Source organism: Ostrinia furnacalis, unplaced genomic scaffold, assembly GCF_004193835.3.
Source record: "Ostrinia furnacalis isolate ACB-3 unplaced genomic scaffold, ASM419383v2 OfSCF0710, whole genome shotgun sequence".
Taxonomy (NCBI): Eukaryota; Metazoa; Arthropoda; class Insecta; order Lepidoptera; family Crambidae; genus Ostrinia; species Ostrinia furnacalis.
Window position 1 is genome coordinate 2,432,094 of NW_021130949.1, and position 20,920 is coordinate 2,453,013.

The 20,920-nt window shown below is 36.1% G+C and overlaps 1 protein-coding gene across 2 annotated transcripts in view; it reads left to right on the forward strand.

The window, feature by feature from the left end:
* Positions 1-1,102: 1,102 nt before the first annotated feature.
* The window catches only part of Bm-re (major facilitator superfamily domain-containing protein 12-like), an 85,390-nt gene continuing 65,572 nt past the window's right edge, over positions 1,103-20,920 (forward strand). The window contains exons 1-2 of one of the 2 annotated variants that reach the window (XM_028300417.1): positions 1,103-1,132; positions 9,349-9,380. In XM_028300417.1, coding sequence (XP_028156218.1) covers positions 9,355-9,380 — 26 coding nt within the window. In that variant the 5' untranslated portion in view covers positions 1,103-1,132; positions 9,349-9,354. Of the gene's footprint in view, positions 1,133-5,417; positions 5,429-9,348; positions 9,381-20,920 lie in introns of those variants that run through there. The other variant, XM_028300416.1, reaches the window with a different exon arrangement.

Here is a 20,920-nt window from a genome sequence, read left to right on the forward strand (position 1 = left end):
GCGTACATAAATTAAATTAATGGTGAACCACAGAAGCATATCGAATTTTAATTAATTAATGTGATGATATCGAGTTAGTAGCGCCGTATCATGGCGCCGAGGGGTAAATTATTCAGATCACGTCGGTCTAACAGTTCCTATACGTCCCGCTGCCGCTGCGCCGCTCCGGCGGCTTCACAGAATGCCAAATCACTCCGTGCTCAATAACCATTGTCTATCAGCGTGCTTGTTAGTTCGACAAGCGATACCATTTTGCTGGGCTCTGCTGCCGGTTTAGCGACCACAAAAGGAGCAAGACATGCAAATTCCATCCGTATTATGGATACTCCTGACATTTACATAGGAATAGGAGGTGACGGCAGTTATGCTCCGCGGCTGCGGCCCGCTCCGGCGCGCCTGAAGATTACACGCGCAAATCTGGGACGCTCATTCATAACCCGGGCGAAAACGTTCACGAACTAAATCTGCATAAACGTCCCATTACGCTCGTGAAAATCTAATTTCCACATCTAGTTTCTGGGGCAAAAACTTAAATTGTCGCCCTTCATGAAAAATGTTGCAGTTAAAAATAACACGTAACATTTAACATAGAACCAACCAATACATTACCGTGGACGCTATTTAAACAGTCATAAACTAAGCACAAACATACATAGTAATTGAAAACGACGCACTTAATACACTCGAAGCAACATAAAATACAACTTGAAATATGCAGTAAAGTTACACGCCTTCTATAATTGTGAGTGCAAATTTATGGATTTTTCCCGACTAAGAAACCAGTGTAATTAAAATGCAGATAGTTGTAGAATATTCTTGAAAAGTTAAAATAGTTTCGTTAACATAAAACGGTCCGGAATTCTGAGGAGCAGATAAGTAGACCTATTTAGCCGGCGAGAAATTGTTTGAAGTTCGATATTACAATATTCGTAACTGAGTTCGGGCTTTCATCATCGAATGTTCGTTGGTTTCGTATTGGTGTGATTATTAATTTCGGTCGGTCAGAGAGTGTTGTGAAGGAGTGAGTTGCGCAACGGTGACGTATCGCCTGCGCGGGCGCCGATTTCTGCAGTAACCTTGGACCGGTACAGTGAGCTGTTCAAAACAAGATCAGCGAGAAAACACCGAATAGGTAAGAAATAATTCATTATTCTAATAAGTAATAGTAGTAAACATAATTAGGTACTACTTATGAAGAGAGAGTTTGTTTCTTTGTATTGAATATGCTCTAGAACTACTGGACCAATTTGAAAACTTCTGTCACCATTAGAATCCTTTTTTTTCCCGATGAACATAGGTAACACTAAGTTCGTCGGATCAGCTAGTATTATAATCTTAAACAGCTTATCGAATTATGGGTGAAAATTGTAATAACTATTATTACAAAACAAATGAGTATTGTCTAAAGAATCTTGATGAATTGAACAATCGTAAGGTAAGAGAGGGGAACAATTATGAAGAAATACACGAGCACTCGTCAATTCCATCAATAACGATGTTAATGCCATGCTCTACATTCCGCGTTACAATGGAAACATTGATGGAACATGTTTTCACTTCATTGTTATTACACTCAAATGACTATGTACGGAATAAATACTTACTGATTGGTTAACCTGATTGCCAATAAATGGAAATGGGTATAACTTTCTAGTGGGTTCGAACTCTTCTTAGTTGAAGCAGAAATAATTTCAGTTGATGTTTTCCAGGAAAAAATCAAGATTGTCTGAATTCTACAACATGGGTATTTTTATAGACTACCCATCTCAAATCGTTAAAAGCAAAACAAAACAAGCTACGCAAGTAGAATTTAATAAAAGGAGTTCACCTTTTATTTCCAGGAAAAAATATTACGAGTTCCCGAATGTACATTAATACTGATTTCATAATACCATTCCATAGAAATTGAAAAGAACCTTGAGTATGTTACTTGTGAGTTCTGGAATTTCTACATATCTCAAACATAATTTCTATCAACAGATTTACAGATTTATAGCGATAAGACCGCTCAATTTGTGCAGTTATCTTTCTTTTCTTTTATTACTATTTTGTGTGGGGCATAATTAAGTGTCCTTTCTATCTATCTAGATTGAACACTTAATTATGCCCCACACAAAATAGTAATAAAAGAAAAGAAAGATACCTGCACAAATTGAGCGGTCTTATTGAGGGAGCTGATTGAGTGAGATCCCTCAATCAGCTATACAGGGTGGAAACGATAAGTGATCTTACACGATTACTTCTAAACTATACATGATATGAAAGAACTAGTTACTGATCCTGAAAGTGCTTCATGAGCTTTATCAAACGGTACCAATAATAGGTTAAAGAATAAACTGGATCTAAACGAAAATTCAATGTTTCCGTCACTTTCAGGATCTGTAACCAATTTTTCGATATCTCGTATAGTTTAGAAATAATCGAGTGAGATCACTTATCGTTTCCACCCTGTATAGTAGTCATGTGAGTAGAGTTGTGTTTCACTGAAGGGAAGTCTAACCTTAGCTTCGAACTCCACCTATGTTCTTCTGATTAATTTCGTTGCGGGTCCAATGACAAAGTAACTTTCCCCCAGGACAAACTTGACCTTCACTGGTTGGCTTTTTATTGGCGGTCAAGCTGTAAATCCAAGCTACAGAGTATCGTAGTATCTAGTGTGAACACTCCTTAATCGTTTACTAGGCAATAAAACCTCTGCGTGATTCCGCTATATTTAGATATTTCGATGTCGAGATAACGGACAGCTGATTGTTTTCGTGGCTATTGTCGGAACAAAGACACGGGAACACATCAATCAATGGCCGATCTATTAATATCTGTCATTATAATATTTACTTGTAATTGATATACTTACATAGGCTTCGTGATAAGATCATTTACTACTTGGCTTTGTTGACATAGTGAAGGGGCAGTTATCAAACATGGAATTCAAATAATTTTCAATATGTACTTATACGAGTAGTATCACCTGTGAAGTGGGGTAGTAATCACTGGCTCTTAAATATCTAGCACATACTGTTTAAACAAACTTGATTTTTAACATCAACACACAAAATCCAAAGTCCTTTGTGAATTTCGTAGGTAGGGTGTTCAGGTAGGAGGTATTCCTTCTTTAATTAAAATAGTGTATAGTAACTTCTCAGTGCTACAGCTCGTGGTGCATTGGTGTGCTTCAATAATTCTGTCTTCATCTTTGGCGATGCAGTGAAGAGTCTTGAAGAATGTCTGTCATATTACAGAAAAACTGAATTAAAGAGGTCTCGTCTCGATCTCCAATTGCAACGAAAGAGGAAAAACTTTCAAGACAAAAATATGCAAGGTTACTATAATTCAACAGTAAAATGACGACTCAACTTAAAGCAATAAGTACTTAACTAAAGTTTAACCCTAACCCTCGATATAAAAATTTCAAATGCAAATGAGAAAGCCTTGCTATTTCTTCAATGACCACAAGTACTTAATGGTGTTATGTCATAAAACGTAGTCTTCCATTACTCGGCGGATATTATCCATAAAGCATGTAGTTATAAATGATATAAAGTATTAATACCGTAGGTATTTGATTTCCATGCTTATCGAAAGTTTTTGCTATTAATAATATCTATTTACTTAACTACCCCGATATGCAAATTACAGTTAAGCTAGCTTGTTTGTACTCAAGATCAGATAATAGTTAGTAGACCCAAGCACTGAATTTAAATTAGTTGTAGATTTAACACCGATGTCTATAAAATTGTACGGACACAATTTATTAGTGACTTCGTTAATAAACGTTTTACTAGTAAATTACTGTCGTGTTTAATAATAATTAAAAAAAATTTCAAACGTTCCATATTTAATAAAGTTTAACGAAAATGGAAACGCTACAGGACAAATTAATTCAAAGCCCTATAGAGAGGGGCCACACGCATCTTCATCCCGCGGGACAAAATTATGTCGATAAGAAAAGATCACATCTATAATAAGCTTAAGATTGAAGTGTAAAACATGGCCGACGTCCAGAATGTATTGAAGATTAGGGAGAATGGCTGAATAATAAATATTAAGCGACTCGGCCGCCAGGGGCAGGAAATCACAGTTGACAGATAATGACCGCGATTAAGTGGCCGGCTAGGGATGCCCGGCAGTTAATTATCGACTCGATAATAATGAACTAACTCGATTCCTATCGCTGAAGTTAAATTGAACGCATTGATTTATCGGTAACATATTTCACGGACTAGTTTAATTTGAGTTGCCTAATATAATTTCTTTTAAGCCTTTAGCATTTCCTAAAACATGATTGAAAAATACAATTTTACGAAGATATTGTTAAATGTCTATAAATGTTTAACGCAATAGGAAAAGTAGGTACACTTACCTACTTACACCTGACGACTTAAAAAATCATTGATTTGTGACGATTTCGATATCAATTCCATATTACGTGTACCCTATACCGCATTGTGAACCACATTATACAGGGCGTTGATTTACACAACAAAAAAATCCTATATCGATAACATACGATGATATTATGAACCAACATCCTTAGCCTATGCTATTCAGACTCTGGTGTGACGAGTCGCCGGTTCTTAAATTATCAGTTTCTTTAATAAGGCACCTTAAGTTTTTAAAGCCAGATACGGGAAAGATACTTTTTATTTTATTATGTTTCACAGCTCGATTTTATTGCTATTGGTTTAGTTACGGTTCTTTACTTTTCTCAGTTCATAAATCAAGGTTTACGAAACCTGACAGCTATACCGTTTAGTGCCGCTAATTTAAAACCTTATATGTTTTTTTAAACACTCCTAACTTTTAAAAAAATGCCTACATTGGTACGTAAATATTTAATTCTTTGTAACTCTGAAATTAACTAATTCATTTTGCATTTAATGAAGCAGTTATTTTCGTGTAAATTGTCTAGCATCCGTTGTGATTAATATCAAAGGGACAATTATATTATTATGCAATGAAAAAGGATTTGCGATAGACTTTCTAAATATGTACGGTTTGCTAATCAATAATAAAATACTGTTTACTTATTTCTGAGTTACATTCAATCGTGAATTAGTGCATGTACTAATAAATTAAATTAAAAATTTAATACGAGTAGTAGTAATACCTAAATATTAATTAAGTAAATTACTTCTACAACATTAAATCATACCTAGGTTCTGTATTACTGAAACCACATTTCGAAAGGTAAACTGGTAAAGCGTCGATTAAGGCATGCAGTTGTTTTTGTTAAACGATGTAGATAATGCGAAAGAGAATGATTCATACAAATGAAACTAGGTACTTAAAATGGGACACCATGTACTTACCTATCTTCTGATAAACAAATGAATGAACGCGTGATATCAGGACATACATTAAAATAACTCTAGATTACTAGAGTTTACTGGTGAAGTCAGTGCTATTAGGGAGGTTCACAATTTCATAGGTAAGTGACCCGTGGTTTCCAAAACCAACACGCTTTCGTGACGATAATTCAACGCGAAATTAATTCGGTCGTTGACCGCACGAATTTGTTTTCAACATTTCTGTGCTATACTAAAGAATAATGGTCTTAAAACACCATGGAAAATTGAGCGAGCATCAAACCAGTTCGTTGTTCCACCCACGCTGGGTTTGCCGATTAACATCATTATTTTAATCATTTCCGGCAAAATAGAAACGTTTAAACCAGTGTCATCAAACCATTTATTGGTTAACTGTTAACACAAAATTTATAACAAATCTTTATTTTGAAAAGCTGTATCCGTAAAACTAAATTAAGATACTTATCGTATTTTATCTTTCCGAACATATTAATGTCAATACCACGTGGCATATCGTGACATATTAATGGTCAATGTTATATTTATTTTATGAGGGCTATTTGTAAATATTACTTTAAATGTTCAGTCGTGTTTTAATAATAAGAGTTATAGTATCACGATATCACGTAGACATGATTATCGGAGATAAATTTTGAGTTTGATCTATCTAAAGATCAAATACAATCTGGCTGATGGAGACTGATCAAAGATTAGATTGGCCAAATCAAGTTAAACTATATTGACTTTAATAACTGCAAATTCTATAGGTAAACTCTGTCTGTGTTTGCCTCAAAACAATAATAAATAGTATGGAGATTCGATATTCAAATCCACTATTTGTTTTTTTTTATTCCAAATGTGAATTTATTTTATTATGTTTGCCGAGAGATAGAATTAGCATAATAATCCGAAAATTAAATTCTAGTTTTTGCTAACAAACAATTCTATACATATTACGTGTGCTAGAGCAATAAAGCTCCGCTCAGAGGGAAAATGATACCTATTTAATTTTATGTCATAATTATTATTCTTACATGAAGTTTAATAATATTCTGGATTTCGTAAAACCACACAGCAAAGCAGAACAATATCGAATCGTATTTTAAGATTGTGTTGTGAACATTCATACATGTTGCATTTTACTCATTTTTTTCTATTTCTGCATACCTATATGATCTTAAAATCACCTTTTACCCAGCAAAATAAGAGCGTCTTTTACAATGTAACTGTTACGCTTAATGTTTGCGTACAGACGACAGCAGGTCAAGCTAAAAATAGTATTTTATGTATCGGTAATAAGTGTTATTTTACTTCACGACCTGCAATGGTCAACGGTCACGCTCACGCGCACGGGCGACGTCCGTTGCAGTTCTAACCGTAACTAAACCGATTCCCGTGATATAACCGTTGATACCATTGACCCGTTCCCTTTGTATGTCAACTAGCTGCAGCCCGCGGCTTCGACTCGCGTAGGTTCAGGAAAAACTTTAACACTCATCTTTCTCATTCAATCAAAACCAGTTAGTGGCATATTTAAGTCTCATAGCCATTTTCAATCAGACACTTGAGACATGGCTTCTCTCTAAAGCATACACATTGATTCGAGTATAATTAAGATTAAAACGATTGTGGAAAGGGTCGGAGAGGCCTTTACTGTAATGGAACACTCTAGGCTACAAATAATAAAACCATTTTAAAATAAACTCTTGAGGGAATTTATTTCTGTTTGCGTCTGCGAACGTATTTAATTTTCACTTTACGCGATCCTTAACTCAGCCAGGAATACCAGCCTAATCTAAATTCAACATTCAAAACATTTGACAAATTATATCCGAGCAAATTTCGCATGAATAAAACGCGTTATACGTGATCTCTACCCGTAAAAACTAAATTTCTTTCAGGGTGACGCAGACCCGACCCGCAGGGCGTTGGGTTTTTAAACTCGATAAAAACAAAGGAAACAATATCGTTCAGTTCTAAGACTACTATTCCAAAATGAACAAATGAATATAAGCGAAAAACCGAGCTTGTTATCTTCCATTAGTATCCGAGGAGCGGCTCCGGGCCGAATTCATAAAGGGAGCGCAATATAGTTGGAAGAGGAGAATGAGAATCCGGTTTGAAAAACACGGCTTGCGGTCCAGCGGCCGCGGCTGCCGAGAAAAGGAAAAAGGGTTGAGTTTCTTACCTACGTAGCGTGGTGCAACCCTACACCGAGTATACGCTATCCTACAGATACTACAGTTACCTACCTCGCGCCATCCGGCGAAGGAAAGTATACAAGAATAGATTCAGCCGTGACCCTCTTAACATAAGGGTTGAATTACAGTGAAAGTGTTTACGAAACGTGGGGCTGACCGTACCTAAATAAAGGTCAAACCCTAACCGAGGAACTGAATATTTTAACGTGCGCGAGGATCCCTCGAAATGCAAACCGCCGTCGATATGAGCTTGAATTAAAAAAAGCTTTCGCTGATATAGCAACACACGGTGTTGTATTTTTATAACGGAAAGTTCATTAGAACCTACCTGCTAAGTGCATGTCAAATGCTCGTTTTGTTAGGATTCCGTAGAACCATACAAAAACAGAAGACTTACAGCGATTTTATTTATAGAGCCACCCAACAGCCAACAGCGAAAAACTAGATAAAACAGAGTGTATAAGTAGATGTAATGCAACTTGCAACATTAGGTACTGAAAATAATGACATTTATGAATCTTCTACATAGATAATGATTGTGTAGGTAAGTATGTACTATAGTTTGACTGCCAAAAAATCTAACCATTAAATATCCCTGAATTAGTCCCAGTGGGAAGTTAAACTTTGTACGCGCAACGAAAGCAATCAGAACAAAATGGGACGAGTTCGAAACTCGAGGAAATGATTCAAAAAGATTCACCACGAATAACTATGAGTTTTTAATTTTCTAGACCACTGGATGCAGTTAAAACCGTCTGTAAGAAACTGTAGAGCCCAGTCTAGTACCTACAGTCTTATATGACAGTTTTTCTTATTTAGGTAGGTTTTTCTTGTATACGCTTTTGCGTTCTTTTTTGCCGAACTCATTTGCTTGAAAAACAACTCCTAATTTGCACGAACCCAAATTGCAATCTTAAAGAGAATTGACTCCAGCAAGAGAAACAAAGCAAAATAAGTACATAGTTACTTCTACCGGGTAACTAACTGTACGATGCGCTTCATATAATCTGGTATCTGGTACGGGACCCTGCGGCTGGTGTACCTTATATCGCGGTCGCAGTAATTACAACTTTTTGCAGCCGTGGCCAGTCATGTGCTCAGTTCCTTCGCTGCGACTGCTTTTTTCTCCGATATTTTATTACACGGCCGTTGTGCGGGTAACTTACCATGGCTACTGAGTGACAAATTGAAACGACTTATCGTTGGTCAATGACTTTCGTTAAAACAAACTGCAGAATTATGGCTACATTTTACAAACTTTTCAAAAGAGCGTTTTTTAGTTTGTTTGCTGATTCTAATCATAAATAACTACGTGTTATGGACTAAAAACAGATATTTTTCGTATCATAACGAAAAATAGACCTATAATTTGCGGTATCAACATTTTAAGATCACTTAACGCGAAGCGGACTAGACAGGCAGGAGTACGCCCACGAAAACCCAACCCCGGCAAACAAAGCCGCAATTAGGGAATACGACCAAGATCAATATCTAGTGGGACAAAAATAACGAATTAATTACTGAAATGGCCGCGCAGATCATCTGGGACAGCTTTGGTGAATAATAAAAACGGAACCATTTCGAAAGTCCATCGGGCCGCGGTGCCGGAGGCTGACTCAGTGGCGCGACTTTCGTGTCGCCTCCTCGTTCGTTCTGGGAAACTGGCGCGGTAAACACAACCTTTACTTTATTGTGATTCACTATGTGACTAATAAATAGAACGAAAAAAATTTGTTAACAGGTAAAATAGCTTATAGATTTTGTGGGTTTCGCTTGGGCTATGTTTAAAAGTTAGTCACGCGCGTTACTTATGCTAATCAATAAACTTGTGTCTGTTTCAGTTGACAATGATGCTACTAAGGCGATTTAAATGGTAAGATGTTTTATCTACTTACTTGTTATAAACCAATCTTTAACTCTATTAAGTCAATTCATTGTGAAACCAAACTGGACATTGTAATGTTTGTAAACGTCACGATAGGAGAAAGTGTTTGCTAAAGTGCATATCGTTAATTGTACTGAGCGATCACCTATTATGCTCAGCGAAAGTCAAATATTATAAAAAGCATTCAATAAGAGCGCATAGCTCTTATTTTTACCACGATAGAGTTTATTTTAAGCCATTAAAGTTAAGAATGTCATTAACTGAAGTCTATAAAGGTGGTTGCTTTTAGATCAAAGCGTTTTTATTTCCATTTGCCGTCTTCTAAACATAATGAACTCATTGTGGTGGTAAAAGTTGAAGTCAATGTCATTTGTTCGTGCCAGTAGTTTGTCAGCAAAAACGATGATTACAAATAGATTTTCCATTGCATTTTCTCTTTGACTGTAAAACTGATTCACACGTGCTTTATTAGAAAAGTCATTCACATATAAAAACCGAAATATTTTTTGTTCTAAAATCTGAGTTTTTAAGGATTATACAACAGGCATTGTAGGATCAGAAGGTATATAATATTGTTAGTTGTTACTACCAAAAAGTTGTAACTATAAAAATCTGTTATTGTGACCAAATTCTAAAGAACGATTTGTTTAATACATAGATAGGAGTTAATCTAAAAAACTAACAAAGCGTTTCAAAATTCTCGGGCCCTCTGTTAGCCGATTATATTTATTTGTTGTTCAAATGTTTGTTCGTTTCAATCAGTTTTTAGGGTTCAGTGCAAATGTTAAAATACGTCTAAACTTTGTTAAGTTTCACTGTGTTCATTTATTTTGTCGAACTAATTGAAATTATGTTTATCAAAATTCATCTACTTTAGGTTGCAATAAAATATACAGAATTCTGTGCACATGAATGAATGATTCTCATTATGTAATAAACAATACCATTCATAAAAATACTTGATATTTCGGCCGTTTGGTGTAGTGGTTCAGAGCGGACTACTATGCCGAGAGGTCCCGGGCTCGATTCCCGGCCGGGCAGAAATTGAAATGATGAATTTTATTTTCTGTGACGGGTCTGGGTGTTACTATGTATAATATGTATGTATTTAAAAAAAAAAAGTATATAAGTAGTATATCCGTTAAGCTAGCACCCATAACACAAGCATTAAGTTGCTTACTTTGGGGCTAGCTGGCGCTGTGTGAAATTGTCCAAAGATTTATTTACTATAATTTATTTATTTATTTATTTCTATTGAATGAATACCTACGAGATCAACATTTCCATTATGGCTACGTTGGTTTTTTTGGTAAGATTACGTTGCCACCCGGCAATTTTTTAATTCAGGTTTGTTTATTTAAGCGAATCGCAAATAAAAATAATACTTCTGGTCATGTTTCAATTATCTTGAACTGTCAACAGTTAAAACTTAACTGTGCTCATCATACCCGTGTAATTGCGGCCAGAGCGATTAGCCGTGGTCCTAACCGACATCGTTGCCATTTGGCGGGGAACTCCCCGAATTGCGGGAAATCTAAACATGAATGGGGATCTTGTGGTATTTTAACATAATTATAATAATATTATGTAACGGGCTAATGGGAATAAGGATGGGTGGGTGGGTATCCTTTTAATCTAATCCACGTCTAAAATAAGTTTAATGTATGTAGCATGCAATAGGCTAACATTTTTTAAATTTTAAACTTTCGTTAAGAGACCTATACTTGTAGGTAGATAGATAAATAGTGCTCTCTATTACATAATACAAAATAAAATAAAAAATAAATACAAAATCGAAACGGCACAATTTAGGCAGTCTTATCGCTAGGAAGAGTTGTGGCCGTTTTAACTTATAAGATCAGTTTCTCACTGCACCTTCCTTAAAATTTATATGGGCTCAAATTGGGAAATTCAGAAGATTTACACTGGCAACACTTCAAACCGGGCCGAGGCGAATCAAACGCGGGAACCGCCGAGGTAGCCGTTTCCGCGATTTGACCGTGACTGCAGTTTACTTTAACTTCGCTTTATTGTCTTTGGGCCGGCTTTTGACCGCTATTAGAATAAAACTCTTTGACTTTATTTGACCTTACTGATAGTCTGTAACGACTTGATAATACGCAAGTATTGCCCTAAAAACAAGTATAAAGTTTGATTACTAAAAACAACACTATGAAGTTTTATTACCCACTCGTCCTATTATTTCAACAGCTTGTAACCTTTGCTCTACACTTCACAAAGGCTTCAGATAAGTGTTTGAACGTTTCCCTAATTTCCTTGACCAAGAAAGGGTGGACGTTCCCCTAATTTTCTTCCTGAAAGTTACCTAGATTGAACACAACCGAATTTCTTTTAAGCCCATATCAAAATAATATCTGTCTGCTGTGCCGTTAACTCAATCAAAATGGGATAGTTCCAGTACCATCATCTCATCGAAATAATAATATGATATTAACGTACCTACCTATCTGTAAGCCTAGGTGCAGACCACCAATTTTTAGTTGGCCGATAGTTGGGCCCGATTTTAATTTGTATGAAGAATCGGCCAAATCAAATCGGTGTAATGTGATACTGATCAACTGCCCGACTAACTATCGGCCGACGAAAAATCGATGGTCTGCGCCTAGCTAGGCTAAAGCAAGATGACATATTCTAATAAACTGGACCTACAGCCACTACAGCTTTTAATACCCATAGCGCCACCTAGTTTAGTATCAGCGCAACGTCAGAGCTTTCATTTCTGAGGTAAATAGGGCAAGAGATATTATTATGTTCTAAATTCATGTTAATCACTTTAATATGCACAAACTTGGAAAGTTCCATGTCTTAATTGAAATATATCACCTCTATGTCTTGACATAAAACCAATAGACCTTCATTTACATTTTCTTGGAATATTAACCAACTAAAAACGAGTCGGTTTTGTTTTCACTGCGGTTGTGAGTGAGCCATATTGCACTTCTTTGTATAGATGTGACCTAGGTTGTATAGCAGTAGGGATTATATTAATTTACAAGCCTTTTACTCCAAGGCGCCTACGCAACATCCACGTATGCTTTCGTTAACCCTTTACATGCTGACGAATGAGAGCGGAAGCGGTAGCGAGTCCGTTCATTTTATTCAATTGAAATTTTGACAATCTGACATAAATTTTAATGGGCTTTTTGATTGTATATCTAAAAGCTTTATAAGTATTACAAATCAATTGCATTTACAGTTTTATAGAACATCATTTGTAAAAAAAATGCAAACAGGAGCTAATATAGTACATAGTCAATAGCTGATGCAAATATAGAAATTATAGGTACCCCTTAAATTTTCAGGGCAAAAACTCTTGTCTATACTAATTTCCATGCCCCTTTACGCTAGTCACCATGCCCCTAATCTTGGCGATCTGTTTCCTTTCATCCCCTCTCGCCTCAAGAAATGCTGGGCACAAAAGATGGGAATGATAGGTAATTACTATTTTTTAAGTACCAAAAAAATTGGTCTGTAATTTCCATGCCCGCTTCCGTCTATCACTATGCCCCCACTCTTGGCGATCTCTTTCCTTTCGTCCCCTCTTGCCTCAGCAAATACTGGGCACAAAAGATGGGAATCTGTTCGCTGTTTGCTTCCACACGGTTGTGATTTCGTTTAGTGTTTTCTAATTTTGGACCTTTGATGGTGGAATTCAATTTCCTTCATAATTGACGTGTATGGAACTAGGATTTTTCCTTTGTTAACACACATCTTGTCTATGAAAACTTTCATAATGAAGTTATTTTAGGTGCTTACCATGGCGTACAAAACAGCAAATCTTATACTAATCCGCGTAGATTCCAGTATGTACCTACAAACAGGATGGTGAATTCAAAGATTTACCTACTCCCCTTATGTAAACCATTATACATAATGTAGGTAGGTATACTCGTAATATAAGTGCAATTGTTTCCTTGCCGTATCCATGTATCAAATGATATATGATTATGTTACGTAAGTAAACAATATAGTATCATTATAGCATGATCAGCCGTTCATTACTGATTGGACACAATTTAAAATTAGATATGCATATAAATTCCTCAATAAGTGTCTCTTAGTACTACTTAGTTTGCTATTTGTATCGCAACTAGCCCGTTCATGCTAAAATATTGCAATACTTATCAATTTAATGTCCCCAATGCATTGTTACCGGCAATCTGATTAACTTTAACCTTTACTCTCCACTTTGTACCCTGCGGTAATATCGTGAGACCGGCATTAGTTATGGCGATTCAATTCATTTTAATTTGATAAATAAACAGTTATTTGATTTGTGGGCCCGAAAGAAGTGGGTTTAATGAGAATACATAATTAGGGACAAGTTTATTATTATTAGAAAATTAAAAAGATCAAATAATGATTTAAATGTTCATATTTTGCAAAAATCTTCTTCATCAATCTCTAGAAGTCTACAATTGGACATAGCACCGCTTTACATACACCTCCACAAGTCTTTCTGGATCGATCGTAAGAAATACTTTTATACAGGTACTTTTTATGGCATAATAGATGCCTTATCCTTAACAAAACAGTAGCTGTATCACATACATTTAATGGTTGTCGAATCGAAAGAAAACAACATTGTCTACAGGCGTTAGATCTAGGTCACTTGGCTTTGTAGAGGCTAAGTATTTTATTTTTTCAGCGATTTTATACGACGGTATAATTAACATTTCAAATACTGTGGTATTATCTGTATATTTTTTGTGTATGTGAGATTTGCTGTCGACTGTACGATCGACGATAAGTAGGTACTCGTACCTACAATGTATTATATCTTAAATAGCATTAAATTACAAATATAGTTCCAATACAAACTGACAGTTATTACATCACAAACATAAATAAATAGTTCTTGTTCCGAGTTAGACGTAGGCACTAGTTACGACTGTTACCTATATCGGATAGAACAAATAACAAATGTCAACCCTCGTCGAAACTACATAATGTATTGAAAGTGTCACAAAAACAACGCACAATATTGGCAGGTATCTATTTATTAGTAAACCTGTATCCTGAATATTATATGAAAAAGTTACCACGGATGAGAATCGATTTTAATCATGGAAAAATGAGTTTTGTGACGTACTAGTCTGGCGGTGTTTCCCACAAGTACTTACTCGATCAAAGTTATCTTGTATCAAATCTCCAAAGCAGAATCTGTATCAAAAATGTAGCACCTAAGATAACCGTATACGTTCATAAACAAGCATGATGAACATTTACCTACTTACGCCCGTATTCACAAACGATGCTTGCTTAAGTGAAACAGCAACTCGAACGCACAGCGTTGAATAGAGCTCTGTGATTGGTTCGTGTGTCACACTCTGCGTCCACGCGCACTGTGAGACCTCATAGTAATGTTAGTGAATACGGGCGTTAGAATCTGAAAATACTTTAAATTACAAGGCAAATAATCTTGTAAGTTTTTAATATATCAACGTCAACAGTCTAAAGTGTAGTGCACAATGGTGTGAAAATTCAAAACGGCTTGTGTGAGGAAGTCCTTTGCGAGCAAAAGAGGCGTTCATCTGAGAACGCGACTTTATAACATTCTGTACGTGTTCACAAGGAGTATAGTATTTTCAAAACATTTAAATACTTATAAGAATCTTATAATACTTATTTACGTAGAGTATTAACATAACTTATCTTCGAAATTACCTATCATAAACTATCTACCTATAGTTTACACTGCGATACATTGCATCGTTTTAGAAATAAGTAAAATAAAAATATCTATGTCAAAATCTAAATACTTATATTATTAAGCTGAAAGGTTGTAAAAACGGGAAATATTATTCAAACTATTTTCGCACGTACGAAGTCGCGGGCATAGCTAGTTCAAGATAAATACGAGTTTACATTTGATGACCAAGAAGAGACGGGCTTAAATGCCTGAAAACGCGCGTTTTTACTTTTAATTAAAAATAATTCAAGTAACTACGGTTGAGNGGGGAAGGGGGGGCATGATGGGGTAGCTAAGCGAAATAATAAAAATACAGCTTAATCAATATGTTTATTGGCCTCATTAATTTATGGCACGTTATGTCATTAATCTAACTATGATTTGGTACAGTCTTTGGAAAATCAACCTATCACAATTTTTAATAATTAATAATTAATAGAAACATTATGAAAAACCATCTTGCCCCATACTATGGGGTATGATGGGGTAACGGAATTGGGGCATGATGTGATAAGCTAGTCCTCACAAAACAAACAAATATGTATTTCTTCCGGATCTTCATCGTCCACGCCAGCACAAGCGTTGTGACTTGTGAGCCCAACGTCCACAGAGCTGGCAGCCTACCTAAGGTTCTGACGATGTCAAAAAATTGTTGTTTACATCATTGCAATATAAGCATATGGCATCTTCAACGTTGCTCTTGTGTTGTTTGGCTGAGGGTTTGGTCTTTTGTTTGTTTTTATGATTCTTTTTGAGGCGAGGATCATACCCCATTATACCCCACACCCAATACCCCATCTTGCCTCATAAGGTCGCTCTGAACAAAAAAATAAAAAACTAACAAAATGTTTGATGGATTCCTGCAAATAACACACTATATCAAAATAAACAACATTAGTAACAGAAGATCAAAAAGACATAAATGGGGTGATCATAATTACCTTAAAATGTTGACGTTTAACCTACCAAAAAATTAGATCGACTAAACACTAAAACAGTTTTTCGTTTGTGGACACAAGACGCGTGCACTCCAGCTCACAGTTTCTCTCGCACTAACCGTCGGTTGAATGAGGCTTCCTATTGGCTTATTGTTTTACATTCACAAACGTCTACTTTCTTCTATGTGTGCGGTACCCCGTCTTACCTCGCTACCCCGTCATGCCCCCCCTTCCCCTACGGTTGAGTAGTAGTAGTAACTATTCCATTAACGCGTGATTACTGACAAGGATTACCTGGATGCAAGCGGCGCAGGACCGGTCTTTGTGGAAATCCTTGGGGGAGGCCTTTGTCCAGCAGTGGACGTCTTTCGGCTGAAACGAACGAACGAACTGACAAGGATGAATTATTGCCTGTTTTTTATCAACCTCTAAGGCCCAGTTTTTTGATTTATAGTTAAAATAACTATTTGTTAAATTTTGCTACTAATGGTTAAATATTAACAAAAAGCAAACTAATAGTTAAAAAATGTACTAAAAGTCAAGCCAACCATTGTTTGAAAAAAATTTTTTTCTGATATTTAACCACTTGTCATTTGACATCTGTCAAATTTAACTATTGGTTATTTTAACTATGAATCAAAAAACTGGGCCTAAGTATGCAGTTTTAATATTTTCGTTTAATTTTATTCTAGTCGAAGTTAACCTTTACACGCCTGGCACGCTCTATGTTAAACAAGCGAGTCTATTATTTTCTTTTAAATACATTTTTATTGTGAAACATGATTGATAAATGTTTTTGTAGCGCTATGGTAAATTAAATGCAAATAGAAGCACGTATAACATGCGGGTATCTAATTAAACAAATCCTACAAGTTTATCCAGCGCTCTATCCTCGAAGGAAAGGTTGGTTTGACCCAGAGGTCGAACTTTAAAAGTCGGCCCAGGAATCTCTCGGGGCACGCCTTTGAACTTGCAAATGCTCTCCTAAGGGATACACGGTAATTAAACTTGATTAATACTTAGCTAGATTACGTAATTTACGCGAAAAGTGACGTTAATAATGTACCGTGCAATTGAACTAAGTTCCACAGACAAACTTATAGTTTAAGCTATTGCCCGCGGCTTCACCCGCGTGAAATTTGTCACAGAACGTCATAAATTTTATTATAGCCTATATATTATGTTATTCTAGGTTATAAACTAATTACTATGTAAAGTTTCATCAAAATCCGTTCAGTATTTTTTGTGTGAAAGAGTAACAAACATCCAGACATCCAAACTTTGGCATTTATAATATTAGTACGATGCGGTCTACGCACCAAACCGCTGGCATGGTCTTCGACTTTTGACATGTTAAAAATCATAGAAAGTACCAAGCTGGGCTGTCGGCGGCCTTCGTTTGTAGAGTCCTTAAGGTTAACCTTGATGTATAAAGGTATATAAAAATGAATATTACACAAGATAAAGGACGACCTACTTGTCTTCACCACTTAGACTGGATTTGCTGAAAAGGTTCTTTGAAGGATAATAACTTTGAAGAAGAGTAATCATAAAAAATGAAAGTACCGATTGCAGACGAAATTACTGCGGAGTGCGGCCTTTGATGAGTCTTAGTCGGCATCATTTTACATCTATTTTATGTTCTATAGCTGAGAGGTTATTTATTATACAGTGACTTACATTCTGTTACCGAAAGAAAGATAATATCAGAATTCTATTGCGATGTTTTTAAGTAATATAATGGCTCTCGTTTTAGCTAGAATTACAGCTCTATAATCGACAGCACAACAGCCTATTGGTTACAATACAGAATCTATTACAACTAAGATACCACAGTGCTTGATGTGGCGTTGTCCGTGGGTATCTAAAACTTTGCTCCGTTATTAATTAACCGAGCTATGTGTCACTAGTGCAGTCGGCAAGAGTATACCACAATTTAAGCGCAGCTTAATCTTGTCATTTTGCTATTCTCGTGTCACGCTATTATCACATGTGCATAGGAATTTTACTCATTCGACGTCCCTCAATCAAAGGCTATACTTAATTACATTTTCCCACTCCTGTTACAACAGGTCACGCGATAATGTCATCACCTGCAACTGCTATCAATTAATCTTTGCTAATTAATGGCGCCCATCCGCAACCGACAAATAATTCGAATATAATGCAACCAGCAACTTTTACAGATTACAAAAACAATACAGCAAAGGAAGTATTATTTATAAATTATTTCGATATTAATCGAAACGCAATTAATGATTCTGTTCGATGTTCCAATGGTTGGTTCTGAAAGTAATTTAAAATTAAATCTCTAATTACTTAAAGGCTAAAAAGATTATAAAAAACAATAGACAAGCGATTAATAGAAGTTTATGAAGGTTCGATTTCATTGCATGTACTGTGATTAATACCAATTTATAGGCAACGGTTACCACGAACCTCCAACTTGCAAGATAATGGCGTTGCTCCCGAACTTGCGATGCTACAACTTATCCAGTGGGATCACGTACACTCATGCATACATGTCGGTATTATTTACAATGACACAATGCAAATGTAACTTGTACAACCAACAAACATTGAAGTGTTTAAAGTTTGAAGTTTGAAATGAAGATTTTAATTAATGGATAATATATTTGCGTTAAAAGGAAGCACCTATTAGTACTTAGATTAAAGGTCAAAAAGCTCAAAAAAGTCCTACAGATGTGATGCTACAACTTCAAATTACTCCAAATTATAAAGCTCAAAAAACTCTCTGAAAAACATCAATCTTTTAAACTGCGATCTCCAACCCGCCTGCCAAGCGTGGAGATTATGGCAAAACCCTCCAGTATAGTGGAGGAGGCTCATAGTCCAGCAGTGGACTGTAAAGGGCTGTTGATGATTATGATAAAGCTCAACAAAATCAATAGATACCTACTTCTAATCCTAAAGACTTAATGTCCTAATTGGTATAATTCCGTAAACCTTATCGGAAATTGATAGGCATTTACATATCTGAGAGGCTATAGTTATTGAATACGAAAGTTATTCAAGGCAGGTTACCCTCCCGTTTCGCCACCCCTGGCTGGCTTCCATTGTAATTGTACAGTCGACCGCACAACAGCCTACATCTTTTTGCTGTATAATAGTACCTATTGCTACTATATTAAGGTACCACAGTGCTTGTTGAAGACCGTACCTGAAACTTCACTCCGTTATAAAATTAACTAGAATAATTTATCATGAATAATGGATTCGAACCGAACTTTCTAAAACAATTCAAGTTACGTGTGAAACTATCATGCTTATGTAGGAACTAACATGGATTGTAACAGATCAAACTCATAAATATTTAAAAATCAAAGCGTCGGTAAACAAAAACGTGTTGCAAACCAAACAAAAGCTTTGTGNAAAAAAAAACATACGGGTCGAATTGAGAACCTTCTCCTTTTTTGAAGTCGGTTGAAAAGCTTTGTGTTGATTTTAACACGACTAGCAGACGAGGAAAATTTTATTACAAAATTTATACAATGATTATATTTACTGTATTTACACACGTATCGTATATTAACAGGGGTAAATACGAGTATGAAAATAAGTATAAAATAAACACCAAACACTAATAAAACTTAAATAATTGAGTAACTAACAAGTATGTTGTCCTGAAAAGTAAAATAATAAAATAAGGTTAAGTAGGTAGGTACCTCAGGTATTTGCTTGGAATTTCACCTTCTTCGCATCTTTTAAATTGCTAAATATTTATTTTCTCTTAAATACTAAGAACAACAAGGATTCCTTTCGGTATTTACATAACTATATCTTCAATCGCGAAATGTAGCCAAGTATTTTACTTTAAAGCTGTTTATGCCTTATGATTAGTGCATTAAAAGTTCTTAGGAAACAACGGAGTCTAGCTGACGGCGACTGGCCGGCGCAACTTGTTTATACTTCATCGGTCGCATAATTAATTCGGGAGCGCTTCTATGTTCTGCCCCAATAGAAACTGGCAATTTCATTCATATAATGCATGTGATAAAATTCGTTAATATAACGAAATCAAATCAGAAATGAGGAGATCCGTAAACGAACTAAAGTCGCTGACATAGCCCGACGGATTAGCAAGCTGAAGTGGCAATGAGCAGGTCACATAGTTCGCAGAACTGACGGTTGATGGGGCAGCAAGGTTCTGGAATGGAGGCCGCGTACTGAAAAACGCAGCGTCCACCCACAAGGTAGACCGACGACATCATAAAGGTAGCAGGGAAGCGCTAGACGCAGGCCAGGCAATCGATCAACATGAAAAGCATTGGGGGAGGCCTATGTTCAGCAGTGGACGTCCTATGGCTGAAATGATGAATGATGAATGTGATAAACAGAGATTGAACCGACTCCTAAATAATTTCACTTCACTATCAAAAATAGGTTTACTCAAATGAAGTTCCTCGGGTCTTGATTCGGCCAGTCCGACACCGACACCATTGGGCTATTGTCGCTTAAATATTGCCAGTTTCCATTGTCGCGGACATAATCAAGCGGCGTGTCGGCAATAATACTGGCTAGACGTTTCCCCACTCAGCGTTCTCGATTCGACCTCACCTAGACAGGAAAAGTACTTGACCTATGAAGCTGAACTTGCCAGGGAGTAGGCAATTATTGCACCTGCCTAGTTTATAGGCAAAATAGGTATGGCAACACGGCCGAAACCGCGTGAGAAGGAAGGTCTAAAGTCCGTGTAAAGTTTTTAACAGCTATTTATTAATTTCTGAATAGACTGAAAATCACATTTGAAAACTAGAGTGATGAGTGATTTAGAACTCATCTCAAAAAATTATAGGTATTGTCACGGCAGCACTAATTTTGTAAAATACTGTGAAATATGTGTGAACAATATTTCT